Source organism: Neomonachus schauinslandi, chromosome 14 (assembly GCF_002201575.2).
Source record: "Neomonachus schauinslandi chromosome 14, ASM220157v2, whole genome shotgun sequence".
Taxonomy (NCBI): Eukaryota; Metazoa; Chordata; class Mammalia; order Carnivora; family Phocidae; genus Neomonachus; species Neomonachus schauinslandi.
In genome coordinates this window covers 40,811,891-40,826,594 of record NC_058416.1, presented here as the reverse complement: position 1 = coordinate 40,826,594, position 14,704 = coordinate 40,811,891, and the positions used below count along the sequence as shown (strand labels likewise).

The 14,704-nt window shown below is 37.8% G+C and overlaps 1 protein-coding gene across 5 annotated transcripts in view; it reads right to left on the bottom strand.

Annotated features, from left to right (window-relative positions):
* Positions 1-3,566: 3,566 nt before the first annotated feature.
* Positions 3,567-14,704, bottom strand: part of DSC2 (desmocollin 2) — a 33,899-nt gene continuing 22,761 nt past the window's right edge. For 2 of the 5 annotated variants that reach the window (XM_021686279.2, XM_021686280.2), the window contains exons 11-17: positions 14,476-14,618; positions 9,912-10,139; positions 7,692-7,928; positions 7,217-7,341; positions 5,703-5,960; positions 4,988-5,033; positions 4,811-4,901 (exon numbers count right to left, since the gene is read on the bottom strand). In XM_021686279.2, coding sequence (XP_021541954.1) covers positions 4,998-5,033; positions 5,703-5,960; positions 7,217-7,341; positions 7,692-7,928; positions 9,912-10,139; positions 14,476-14,618 — 1,027 coding nt within the window. In that variant the 3' untranslated portion in view covers positions 4,811-4,901; positions 4,988-4,997. Of the gene's footprint in view, positions 4,902-4,987; positions 5,034-5,702; positions 5,961-7,216; positions 7,342-7,691; positions 7,929-9,911; positions 10,140-14,475; positions 14,619-14,704 lie in introns of all 5 variants that reach the window. The other 3 variants (XM_021686276.2, XM_021686277.2, XM_021686278.2) reach the window with 2 other exon arrangements.

Here is a 14,704-nt window from a genome sequence, read left to right as displayed (position 1 = left end):
CACATGAATGTATGAATGCATACACACATACACACATACCTATAAGTGAAAATTTTACAGCAATGTGCTCTAGACTGATAAATGTCATATGGCTAGAGATGGTTTAAGTCATATTTTTGCAAGAAAGAAGTGGATAACGAGTAAAGATACTCACAAGGAGGCGCTATTATGAGCAAGGCGTAAGATAGAGAATGTATGTGGGGGGGTACAAGAGGATTGGTATTTGAATGTGATTTGCATTTCAAATTTATCCTCTAAAATCACCGAAGGCCCTTAGGCAGGAGAATGCCATGATTCCCTTTGTTCTTTGACAGCAGGGAGAAGGATGGAAGAGCGAAGAGATTGGAGGCATAACCATTGTTGGAGCTGAGTGATGCCGAGGAGTTGAGATGGGATACTGGTGGGACGAACATATGAAGAGGAATGGAGGACAATAGAGGTAGGGTCCTCATGCTCATGAACGCTTGGCTTGGAAGTAATGGAAGCACAACTTCACTCACTGGAACAGTAGAGTTCTTTTGCATCATCTGGAATTTTTTTTACCTGTATTGAGCACTTGCCATGTGCCAGGTATCATGTAATACGTTTTACAGGCATTGGACCATTCCATAGTCACGTCCACTCAAAACTACATCATATCTTTTCTTGCAGTAGAGTGTGTGGGTGGGGAGAGTAGCTAATTCATCTTGTACCTTCTCATACCAGCACAGTCTTTATTAGGAAGGCCTTGCATGGCTGGGAAGGCATTAAATGACTGTATGCAAATGAATGAATGAATAAACTTGTATTAAAATTCTCAGAAAGTCGGGCAGTTTGGGGCAACAAACAATATGCTATGCAAACAAGATAAAAAGGAACTGAGTTTTATGATGTCTACATGGGTATTATGTAACCTCTTGGAGCTTCAGTTACTCAAGGAAGTGAAAAATCTTCTCTATAGGCACAGAGAAGAAAAATCATTGGATTTCCTGTACGTTGCTGCCTAAGGTGTTGACCAGGGCAAAGTCTGGTGTGAAGACTTCAGTGTGGAGCCCAAGAAAAAGCTGGAGATGGGGACTAAAGAGAAAGCCTAGAGTCAAAGTCGAATTTTGCACAATACAATCAGGAACAAGATAAAAACTAGCCTTAAGATAAGGGATCCAAAAAAATAAAGCAGAAAATTATTTCAGGGATACCCCAAATACAGACTGTATTGAACTAACAGTACATCCCTGCTGAAGTAGCTCTGTCCATTTCTTAGGGAAATCCCTCAAGGAGGCAAAATCTAGTGACTAGATATTGTATCTGTTTTTCATTTAAGTTTCAAGATTTATCACACTCATCTGTGGTCTATGGACAAGATGTAGCTTCCTGAATACCAATAATGAGAGACCTGAAAACAATTATGAGTCAAGAAGTTCCTAAAGGCCATGACAGGTAAAATGCTAGTTAGGCTTTCGGGAAAGATGAATGGGAACAACATCATGGCAAGATGTCAGCTGTAAGGCACAGTGAGACTTGAGACTGAAGCTATGATTATCCCAACTAAGGCGTTCTCTTCTCTTACGATAATAAGAGCAGCTAATGTATACTGAGTGTTCCTTTTGTGCCAATTCTTTTCATGAATTAACTCTTTTAATTCTGACAACAAAACTATGAAATGGACTCCTACAACCCCCTCAAATATAGGTCATATAATAGAGGACACTAGACTCCAAGTTTAAGTGACCTCTCAAATCCCACAGCTAGGAAGGGTGGAGTTGGGATTTGCATCAAGGCACTCTCTGGAGTCTTTGTACTTTTAGGGTTACCCTGACGAAAGCCAACAGTCTTAAATTCCCCAGGGAAGCCATTTCTTGTCTTTGAGACAAGCAACCTTTCCAGCTGGGAGAGAAGCCTAGGAAGGGCATGGCAGGAAGAGTCTTAAGCATATATAACTTTTGGGCGCCTGGGTGGCTCAGTTGGTTAAGCGACTGCCTTCGGCTCAGGTCATGATCCTGGAGTCCTGGGATCGAGTCCCACGTCAGTCTCCCTGCTCAGCGGGGAGTCTGCTTCTCCCTCTGACCCTCCCCCTCTCATGCTCTCTCTCTCTATCTCATTCTCTCTCTCAAATAAATAAATAAAATCTTTAAAAAAAAAAAAAAAAAAGCATATATAACTTTTATAGGGTTTTAGAATTAGTGCCCATTTTAAGTAGATGTTCTGCTTTCCATCCAATTGGAACTAAACAGTTCCATAGTATTTCAAATTAGGCAATCCTTTGCAGATGCTTCAAAAATCTTTACAATATTCGTTATGAACAATTGGATATATAAGACCCAGTCATCAGGTAATCATTATGAAGAGACATATTCTCAATTGACAAACATTCTAATGTAAAGCAAAACAAAACAGCTTTCAGTTATCCTATTTTCTTAACTGATCTTTGTTAATATGAACTGAGGTGTATAAGTGACATTTTAAATCATTTAGTATTATAGGAGTGCCTTTTAGGTGGACAACTCTATATGAATTTCATGCTTAAAAACCATTTTTTTATTCAAATTTCTTACAGCCACCCTAGGAAAGGAGTTATATTATCATCCCCCATTTCATGATGAAATTAAAAAAAAAACACACACACACAGAGAAACTATGCAACTTAACCAAATCCCATAGCATGACAACCTTTAGAATAGCAAAATTATATACATGTGGTAATAACAATGGACCAATGATCTCTCCACATCAAACTCTAAAATTCTGAAAAATGTAGAACACGATTCTAAAGAATAGACTCACTTCTCAAAGTAAGACAAATATAATCTTATAAGGACACATGATTAACAAACTCACACTAATATTTTGAAACTACTTGATTTACTTTCTCATAACTAGTAACACACAACATTGTAGACATGATTTATTTAAAATAACTTTGGGAAATAGTATTTTTGACTGAACAATAATAAAACTATTAAAAAGATAAATTGACTATGGAATAATTACCCAATGTTAATTTTTAAAAATAATTTTTATAAGCCAAACTTGTGAATTTAAGATAGGCACAGTATTAACAATTGTTACTATCAGAAACACATTTAAAATGTGTGTTTCATTGACTGAAATCAGCTGTGAAACCTGGCCTGGAACTTGGTTGGCTGTTTAGTTTAATTTGTCTTATTGTTTCAAAATATAAATAGTTTGGCCCACTCTACATTTGTTAAAAACTGTAATCTTAAAATATGAAAAAGAAAGCAACAACTTCTCAAACACATAGATACGACTAGTCGTTTCATCTAAAAAGTTATAAAATACTTATTCCTGGAGAACTTTCACGATCCCTGTACCTCAAAGCTTATTTCAAAAACCATCATTATTTCACATTTAAAAACTATACCCTTGCATTGAAGATATGAACTGTAAACATGCTATTATATACTATCCACATTCCAATTTTATTTTTATTTTTATTTTTTTTAATTTTTTTAAAAGATTTTATTTATCTATTTGAGAGAGAGAATGAGAGAGAGCACATGAGAGGGGGGGAGGGTCAGAGGGAGAAGCAGACTCCCTGCAGAGCAGGGAGCCCGATGCAGGACTCGATCCAGGGACTCCAGGATCATGACCTGAGCCGAAGGCAGTCGCTTAACCAACTGAGCCACCCAGGCGCCCCACATTCCAATTTTAAATACCCTTTTGTTAACACAGAATGTTGCATCTAATAAAAGCATGACTTATTTTTAGTTTCAATGGCAAAGTTAGTTCCTTTGTTGAGGAAATAATGAAGCAATGACCAAGATACTTGAAACAATAACGTCAACATTACAGAGATTTCAAAAAAAACAGAATAATACACTTACATAAAACATAAACAGAATCACTCGCTTTAGAAGAGCAGAGAGATGGCTTTTCAAAATATTTAGATTCTCCAACCCAAGAAGAAATTTAAAAAATAAAGAGAGAGAGTGAGATCAAGAGAGAGAGAGAAATATATAGAGAGAGAGATATTAGAGACAGAGGCAGACCAAGGACCGAAACTCTGCAGAAGTAAAAATACATTCTTAAAGCAGTTTTTAAACTTAAACTTCTCTGACAAGGTAGGTAACAGAGAAACGTAGATTCAGTGCAGGATTTTATATAGAATGAAACACAGAAACTAAACTCCACCAAAATGGAATTGTATTACCAGTCAATGCCTGGCTGGGACTCTCCTTTGCATTAAAAAGAAAGTTAATGTTATAAGAATAAAACATTATCAAGAATGTAATATACACACTTTATAATGTTTAGGAGAACAGCAGTTTTCAAGCACCACACAAAAAATTAATTAGGTAAGTGAAGATAATGTTAAAGCGAGTTCTCTACAATTTTCTATCAGGTTATACTTTAAGCAGTGTAGGACACACACTTGAATTCATTACATTTTATTGCACTATAAATTGGCTATTGTCATTATACCCAAATGTAAACAATAATGTAGACTTCCTTAATTTTTCTATCTGTAGGTCTCCTTGGGTGGAAGACAACTAATTAATAACTATGTAAAACCTGGGAAATTTGTATACGTATATACAGCATTTTTCTGTAAATACCCACTTGGCTAAAGAGATCCCATGGAAATAAAGAGGGGAAAACCCGAAACACAGCATCTTTTATTTTTCAAAACTCCTGGCTTGTAATGAAAAAAGCACAGGTGGGAGGGAGATAAAGCCACTGGCTTTTGTAGACTTATTAGAATACACTCATCTCTTTACGCATGCTTCTGCTAGTGTCCTAAATTTGGGTTCCAAATGATCCAAAAATTCAAGCCCATCTTCTTCCTGTCGTTCACTGCAACAACCTATAGAACCAGCCACCGATCCTTTGCCTTCGTAGTTATACGTAAGGACATAGTCTTGAGCATGCTTATGCTTGTCATCCTGATTACACAGTTGCACCTTCTGCCAGGGGAGAAACACAATATATTTTATTATTATTATTTTAAATACCAAAACTTACTAACATAAAAATAATTGCTTTGATTTACCTTTCATTGTTTAATTTTTAATCAGAGTGTGTCCTCTAATGGATTCCTACATATAAAAAATGCACATGATTGGTCTGTATCATAAATCATCTATAAATTCACTCTACAGCATGTTTCTAAAATCTCACATATGTGGCAGCAAACCCAAGTATACGAGGGTTCATGTTAGGTAATCATTAGTTTCCCTTTCAAAATCATGTCTAAAGTGAGATGCACCCATTAAACTGAGCCCAAATTGATGTGGGCTGAGATCTTTCCAGATAGGCTTAGTGACCATAAGGCTATAATTGCCTCGTACCACGCTTCTGGTTTCTAAGATTCAATTTGTCACATGGGAAATATTCACACAAAGTCATGGAAAAAAAATAATTTAAATATCATCACACAGATAACTTCTATATTTTAAAAACAAAAACACATAAACTGGGACTGTTCTTATACCAAATAAGACATTTCATGTCCAATAAATAAATAAATAAATAAATAAATATCACCTAACATCGTTTCCATAAGAATTAAAAACCAAACAAACTGAGAGGAAAAGTAAATGTCCTCTTAATATCTGAGCATTACTAAATCAAAATTAAGGAACAACAACTTTACAATTAATAGATTAATCATTAACTGAAAACAAGAGTCAGGCCACTAAATTGAAATAATTGAGAAAGCTGAAAAGAGATCAAAATAAACTTGTAGGACCCTCAGGGAAACTCACTTCACCAAGACGGATCTGAGTGAAATCATGCCACTCGGAGCAGGTGTATCTGCAGTTGTCCACCTCCGCGGGTCCTCCCCTGCAGGAATCCAGGGTGTGATGGTGCCCGGTCCCCCGGCACGGTTCCAGGGTCTGGTGTCCGCCTTTCACCAGCTCAATGGTCTCCTGCCCTCCATTTTTCACTCCTGATTCCAGGGTGCCACAAATTCCCTGAGCCGAATTGCCCACAGTATGCATTGTGAAGCCATTCGTGGGGCACTGAAATGCAAACAATTTGCATACAGAGGCAAACAACAACAACAACATGCAGATAATGCCATACATTTTTGTGTTAGAAGGTAAGCTCCCTGAGGGCGAGAACTAAATCTGTCTTAGCAATCCTGAATACCCGACTTTTGTAACGCCAGAACTTCATGCAGCGCCAATGCATCTGCAAACTGCAGATGTCAAGCGGTCTATACCTTGAGACAAATCAGAAAGCTGAATGTATATTCCTTCTCAAAAAACTTCTTAGAACACTGTACAATGTCATCTGTTAAATCCTTCCGAAATCTCAAGGCTCAAAATCAGGATTCCGATATCAACATCTCACGTGAATTTACCCTGCTTGGTTTAAATGCACTCCCTTCACCTAGAAGGACTGGACTAGACTAGAACAGAAACAGAAATGGGGACCGGTATTTTTATTCAGTGTCTACTGTCATTCCCTTCAACTAAAACAAAAATACAGAAAAAAGAGTTGCCATAAAAATCTTAGCTGCAATAATAAATCCTTGCCATCTCAATGAAGAAAAATAAATCAGCAGGGCAAATAAGAACACCAAAGCTCTGGTCACTGATTTTCTATGCTGTGTTTTTGTAGGAAACCCTAAGTTTTATTTTTTTCAATACTTTCCTAGATGTCAACACACTTTTGTTTTCTAAATCTTTCCTGTTCTTATCATCATTATGCTTTCTGTAGAAAATTTACATGTTCCTCATCCACGTACTAGGCTAGAAATCAAAGCTGGAGTTCTGTAGTCACTTGCTAGCATTGCCGTTTCATGTATTTGACCTCAGGCTTCTTGCTAACCCATATTAGAACCAGAAAGACTCCATTAAAGTTCTTCCCACACTGATCAAAGCTTGCAGTCATTTTATTGCTGTTGCCAGAAAAAAAAATTAAAAATAATTATGCTGATGATCTGTGAATAATTAAATGAAATATTTTTACAACACAAACAGCAGTTTCAATATATAAAAAAGTCTGGACCTAAAGTTGAAGTTCTATTTTAAGTAGAAATAATAATGAGATGCTAAAGGATTTTTACTATTAAGTAACACTACATGACCACATTGAAAGGCCATATATCACCATGAGAATCAACATTGTTCTATCTAGTCCAGAGGACCGATGAAATTTTCTATATTGTCAGTTACCTGATTTCAAAAGAACTCTTCTCAGAAAAGATAATTATAGTTGGTTAGGCCAATTTGTCCTCTGCATTTATTTTAAAACAGAATGAATTACTTACTATTTTGTCGTCTCCTGGAGCTTCTGTGTTTGACACAATGAGGTTCTGCTGGGCTAAATCATCAGGAAATACTTTGGGCTGCTTCGCTGCCCCAGTACTCCCACAGACTAAGGTAAATAGGATACCTGGAGAATGGAAGAAGTTACTTCAGTTGATCATAAAACAATGTAGAGTTATGAATTTAGGATGATTAATACAAAGACAGCTTTCCAGAAAACATCAATGGCTTGTGGAGAAAGTCTGACCTAACCAGGTATGCCACGAAGACGTGCTAAATGCTGTGTTTCTGCGCTGAATTTTATATCTATGCTGAGGTAACATGAGAAGAGTGCTTTCAATATATAAATTCAGTATGTTGTGTTAAGTAGACCTAGAACTATACACAAATGAACAGCTACAGAGAGCAATGCTGATTCTAAGAATGTGTCTTGAAAGTTATCGCAAAGGCTATTATTCGAGTTGGTGAAGGACTTACAAAAGAGCAAGGCTATGCCCAACAATATTGCAAGGATGGCCCATTTTCCAAGTCTCACTTCTCCGTGGTCAGTCCTCGGATCTGTGCGAAGCGTGCAGTCATTTTCAGTAACACAGTCACATAACATAACATTCAATGGAGTGATGAGTGACAGGCCGTGTCTATCTGTGACTCTGACAGGTACTCGGTACGTTCCAAACGGAAGGTCCTCCTGAAAGAAAAGACGAGCTGCCGTATCTGAAAGAAAATAAAACTGAATGATAGAGAATGTCACTAATTTCTCCTAGCATTAGGATATTCGCCATATTTCCTGACAAACGGATCTTCCTGATGGGAAGGCACCACTGCTAGGACTGAGAATGTGAACGGACTGACGAGTTCTCATCTAGAGCAACGGTAAACATACTGCACATGCAAGTTTCTCTCTGCTGCCTCTCACATAAACTTCCTTCGGCTCTCATAATAATATATTTTTCTGCCCATAAACAAGCCCTTCTTATCGTAAGTAACAGGCGCGCCAAGACATTGGTCTTTATCATATCTTTGAAAATTTTTAATATCACCATTCAGTGCAATTTGCTTTTATACATGGCTCATCAGAATCTGAAATTCTGGATGTTTCCCCTTACTCTGTTTTCATATATTGTGCCAAACAAACAGTTGTGACCCACTGTCAGAGACTGATTCTGACAACTTAGAACATGGCTGACCTTGAACATAGTGGCAAGCATGAGTTGTCCTGATGCTATACCGTCTCACAGTCCTATAGGACCCTGGGACCAACTGTATACTTTTTAGTTTTGATGTATTTTTTTAGGTGAAGGGTAGAAAATATCCAGGTCAATATCTAATTCAGTCTCGGGTACAGATCCAAAGACAGAATACTATTCTGAATATAAATGCCACATGCCCATGCCTAAGAATAACCCCTCCCCATTTAACTGGCCTAGGGTGACAGTCTCATTTATTTTTAGGGTGTTTGAAGCTCTAAATATAAATTTGGGTGTTTGGGTAAAGAAATCAGTGAATAGGGGCGCCTGGGTGGCTCAGTCGTTAAGCGTCTGCCTTCGGCTCAGGTCATGATCCCAGGGTCCTGGGATCGAGCCCCATGTCTGGCTCCCTGCTCGGCGGGGAGTCTGCTTCTCTCTCTCCCTCTGCCTGCCACTGTGTCTACTTGTGCTTTCTCTCTATCTCTCTGTCAAATAAATAAATAAAATCTTAAAAAAAAAAAAAAGAAATCAGTGAATAAGTCCATTTTAAAAGAAAGCATGGTTAACTTGGTAAGTTTATGTGTAAAAAATAAGAAGAAGACTAGCAGAACCAAAATTTATGATGCATAATGTGCCATGGTCTGATACATTCATTATCTTGTTTACTCCGATGCATAATGTGCCATGGCCTGATACATTCATTATCTTGTTTACTCCCCCAAATAATCCCATTTTACATATGAGTAAATTAAGCCCCAAAGAAAATAAACAGCATGGTCATATTTATATCACTAATAAACAGGGGAGCCGGCATTGAACACAGCCTATTTGACTTCAAAGACTCTTTGGGATACGTTCTTCTTAACTTGGTGTTTCCCAGACTTTTGGGTTATTTCACAGATGAGTAGAACTTTAAAGTAACAAAGTTTTGACTGACGTAATCCTGCCAATGTTTTACTCTATGAAGCAGGAATATTAAACAAAATTACTACCTCCTTCCACACAATCTAAAAAGAAATGATGTTATGACACCAAATCAGCAGAAAGGAGAAAATCTAAAAATAAGGTTAGTTCTGAAAATGCTGTCAGTTCACAGAGCAGGATTCAGGACACAGGGCCTTAACACGTCACTGTAGCTTCTGTGTGTCCTCGCTTTCCTTCTCCCTTCCTGTTCCCCTTCCCTTGGCTTTGTTTTCTAATCTGTCATAAAAGAAAATGGAGGAATATTCATTGGAAGCATGGGGTAGAAATTCACATTCAAGGACACCTTAAAGGCAAACCCCCTCAGTTTATAGCAGGTGGTGAGTCGTGAAGGCTGGAGTGCTGGGTGACCAGGGCTTCAGGAGACACAGGATGCACTGAACTGTTAAGAGCCGAGGTAGGGAGCGATGAAGCTGGCATGGAGAGAGCCCGTTCGTTTTTGTCATTCTCGTCAACACAGATCCTCTCGTGGCTAAAGTCAGAAGCACAAACTAAGAACTTAGTTGGTATCAACTTAGTATTCACGTACCGTTAATTTTTGTCAATCTCCACTTTCTTTCTAAGTCTGAATCAGGATCACTCTCCAAACTGAAGTCAAAGGGCGGGCCATTCGTAGGCCCATCGGGATCGACAGCAACAATATCCGCAGATGACAGGACAGTTTTGCAGATTACTACTGTCCGCTTTGGAATAACTGCGCCATTATCGTTCACATCTTGAAGTATAATTCCCAGGGTCCCAGTACATGTTTTCCCGTCTAGAAAAGCGGATGAAAAAAACAGAATTTTTTAATGTTCTGGGTTTTCACTAGGAAACTGTACATCGAAAAAAACAGTTTTAAATATGGATGTGGCACCAGTAACATATAAATGGCAGTGACAAGCACAGTCACAGGCTATGCCCTTAAAGAATGTTTTTTAAAAAAAATGATCACTTTCAAATAGGTTGTGCTATTTGAAATAACTGCTATTCGATTTGTCATTCATTCACTAAATAGCTGCAAAAGACATGGAAACTTTCATGGAGGTTAGTTTTGACCGATTTTTTGAAAGGAGAAAATATGACCAAGAGCACTGCCGTATAGTTACATGCACAAGGAGACTTGAGAAGGTGGGAAAGCACAGTATGCACATCCACGTTCTGGACATAAGGAGGGGGATGGACAGATTGGCTGGAACTGATACCACAGAGAAGAGCTAAAAGTCCAGCCTAAGGATATGCATATAGAAAGTGCATACGGTTTTGGAGCAGGGGAATAGAAAGGTAGAAGATATGGATTTGGAAGATGAGAAAAAACAGTACATAGAAACGTTTGAAGGGTAAAAAGATTCCAGAAGCAGAAAATCACTTGTAAACCAAACTCATCACAGTGGCTGTAGCCTAAGGAATGCATCTGTCTCTATACTTAATAAAAACTTACTGAATAACTACTTTGTACAGGGCACCGTACCGGAAAATCTAGGGGCTTCAAAGATGAAGTGGATGTGGGTCCAGGCCACAGATCAGTAACACAGTTGTGAAGTCTGAAGCTGAACACAAATCCAGGATTTCTGTGTCTAGATCACTTCTTTCTGCTTAATCAGGAGGCCTTGGGACATCAAGGATGGACAAGAGGATAAACAAACCTATGCTGTCTGGGGCTGTGTCTTACATGAAGCTGCCAACCTGGGAAAGCTGGAAGACCAGGCACCGCCCTACAGTCTCGACCAAGGCGACAGGACCTGCGATACCTGAGGTGTCATCAAGGGCCAGGAGACCTGGTTCTGAAATGTGAGACCCAGAAAAGGACAAGATGGAGGCAACTATGAGACTGCTATGCGGTATAGTGGGAGAGAGGAAGAAACCAAAAACAGAAAGCAAACCGAACACCTCATACGTAATACAGGTTTGCAAATCAAAATTCCAGAAGGAGCAAGAGCAATGCTACAAAGAAAACCAACAAAATCACCCACCAGAAGATTAATTTCACTCTATGCAAGACATCTTTGAAACATGTGTATTTAGTATCTCCAAAGACATAAAAAAGGGTAACTGTTGAAAGAACAATGAAATTATAGCTTAAGTTCCAGTGGAAATAAAACAGCAACATTCCTCTAATAGGGACTCCAGAAGAAGAGAATAAATAGAATGGCAGGGAAGCACTATTTAAAGAGATAATTGCTGAGAATATCCCAGAATTAAAGAGAAGCATGGATCTTTTTTAAAAATATATTCTGAAGGCAGTGCTACATAAATAAAAATAAACTCACACCATAAACATTCTATTAAAACTACAGAATGCAACCTAGGGAGCCAAAAAAGTTACCTAGACACATTATCTACAAATGGACAAGAATGAGACTGACAGTAGATAAACCTCAGCAACATGAGACACCAGAAGATAATGGAGTACGACCTGCACGGTGCTGAGGGAAAGGAACTTAACTCAAAACTTTACATTAAGTCAAATGATCAGATCAAGCAGGAGAATGACATTAAAATATTTTTCAGAATAAAATGGGTAGGGTTTATCACCTAGACCACACCACTGGGAGAACTAGTAAAGGATGTACACCAACAAGAAGAAAAGGGAACCAGGAGAGAAGGAATGAGATGTAAGAAACAAGGCAATGATCTCTCCCTTTGGACAACTTAAAAAAAGAGAGAGGAGAGGGAGCCAAAGGAAGCAGGGGGACCTGTATTTTACCTGCCTGGCATACTTTTTTGGAGGGCAGAATAATTTCACATCTCAGAATCTCTTGTCCTCACCCTATGTGCTATGTTCTGGCTCTCTCTGAAAACTGGGATTGTGGAATATCTCGAACATTTCTTGCCATTGGAGTCCACACAGAGTTGAAAGCACATGGCTTACTGGCTGAATCTGATGGATCGCCTTGTCTTTAAAAATTGACTTCTACGATGTCTGCTCTTTTACCACCGTGCTAAATGCCTGAACTTCCCTTCCATTCAACATTTAGAGTTGTGCAATTCACTCCATTTTTCGAGGCATTGTGATTCGTAGCGGTGTACAATATTTAAACCGAAGATCTTAGACATCTAATTCAGTGTTTCATGGCTGTTTTTAAATCTGCTGTTTAAATAAATAATACTCTAATTCATTAGAGTGTAGGCATGCAATGCTCACCTTCTAATATTAATGCAATTCTATATGAGTAAGTACTAATTCCAAATATGAAGTCATGGAAAGTGAACTACCCATGGTTTTGTGATTTTTCTGCATGGCAACCTCCTGATCAATGTTTCAAAAATTATGAAAACACACTCCTCCCTAAAGCTGGAATAATACAACAAACATAGAAACCTAAAGCTGAATGACACTGCCAAGAGAGTTCAATTTGAGAAAACATTGAGAAGAGAGAAATTGAACCCAAGGTTGAAGAAATAGCTAGGCTCAGGAGAGCAGAAGGTAGTACCAGAAAGCATATGGACCACAGAGGAAAGTGTGGAAAAATTTACACACAGAAGCCTTGCAAGAGTTTTAGAAAGAGAAAGCAAGTGCTGTAGAGAAGCAGGAAGTTGGGAAGAGAGAATGGACCTGAAGTCAGTGCTCCCAAGAGAGCATCTTTCATTAGGAAGCAGCTGGGAGGGTCCAAATGAAATTAGCCAGCATAGATTTTAGAAAAAGATAAAAACAAAACAAGGAAAAAAAAAAACAAAACCCTTTTGTATGATCTCAGTTCATAAAATAGTTGTAACATTTAGCCCCTACCCTCTTCAACAGAAATGAATGGGAAAGGCCCCATGACACATTTATTCTATTCCACAATGATGATTGAGCTCATCTAAACTCCATACAAATATTTGAACTCTCAATTATTTTATCTCTTCTGCAGCAAAGGAGAATGTAGAATAAAATTATATCCCAAATCACTTAATTCCGGACAACAAATTTATCTGATCCATCAACAAGCCATTTGCCAAGGACTGTTAAAAATGTAAAAAGAACAGATTTGATTTTCTTTTTTTTTTTTTTTAAAGGTTTTATTTATTTGACAGAGAGAAACACAGTTAGAGAGGGAACACAAGCAGGGGGAGTGGGAGAGGGAGAAGCAGGCTCCCCGCAGAGCAGGGAGCCTGACGCGGGGCTCGATCCCAGGACCCTGGGACCAGGACCTGAACCGAAGGCAGACGCTTAACGACTTGGCCACCCAGGCGCCCCCAGATTTGATTTTCATGTTATTCTTCTTTTTCATTTGCCTTTGACCAAAAAGCATGTCCTGACAAAGGGACAAAGGAAACTGAGGCCTTTAAAGGACAGTCTTTAATTAATCAAAGTTAAATTAATAATAACTACAACCTTACCGATTCAATCAATGGATAGGAACCATTTCTCATTCATTTAGAGAGAACTGAAATACCTAAAACATCTTCCAAGATTGCTTCTAAACTCTAATGTTGTAAACCATAGTGTAATAACTTACGTTTGCTGTAGTTAGCATATTTAGTTTATGGATGCACAAAGATCAAATGTATGTTATGCACTAAATGGATCTCATATATAACCACTGTGCTCATATTCCTCTCCATTTTGTAGGACTCACAGAACATTTTACATTTCATATGGTTTTATGGATTCACAGTGTTTGTCTTTCTAATTTTATAATATACCATTAATCATGACTATGATTATTTTTATATAATGTCCTTAATTAGAATTCTAATCCCCAATATACTGAGAGTTTCTGTAAAAAGATAGAACAATTTTGTAGGAATGCACTATGGGAGTAATCAGTATGTTCTCCGTGTAATGAATTTTCCTGCCAAAGCGAGTATTTTAAAAAACATGACTAGATAAATTGAAGCTAATTTTATTAAAGTAACTTTCTCAATTTTCAATGATTGTTTACTTTTAATAAATTATGGTCTCCGGTATTTCTATTACTAAATTATTTTATAATTACAGAAAACTGAGGGTGTTATTAGAAAGCAGCCATGAGTTAATAAATTACAGCAAACCTTTCAATTGCTCTATGTCTTCTGGAGAGAAATACACTTTGAGAATATATGCAGTTGATTTCAAGTCGATGTTGGTGGTTTACAAACTGAGGATATAAGTAGGCGGAAATTGATGGGCTTAAACACAAAGTTCTTACCTTTGTCTGACGCAAGAATTGTGATATTATATATACCATCTCTGATGCTCTCTGCCTCTCTATCCAGGTTTCTGAAAATTGTGATCGATCCTTCCTTTTCATCAATTGTGACCCACCCTTTTGGATCAGTTAATTTCTTATACCTATTAGTAATGATGAATGAAAATAACAAACTGTATCATAGGCTAAATTACAATTCTGGCATCAAAACAAATTATGAATTTTATTT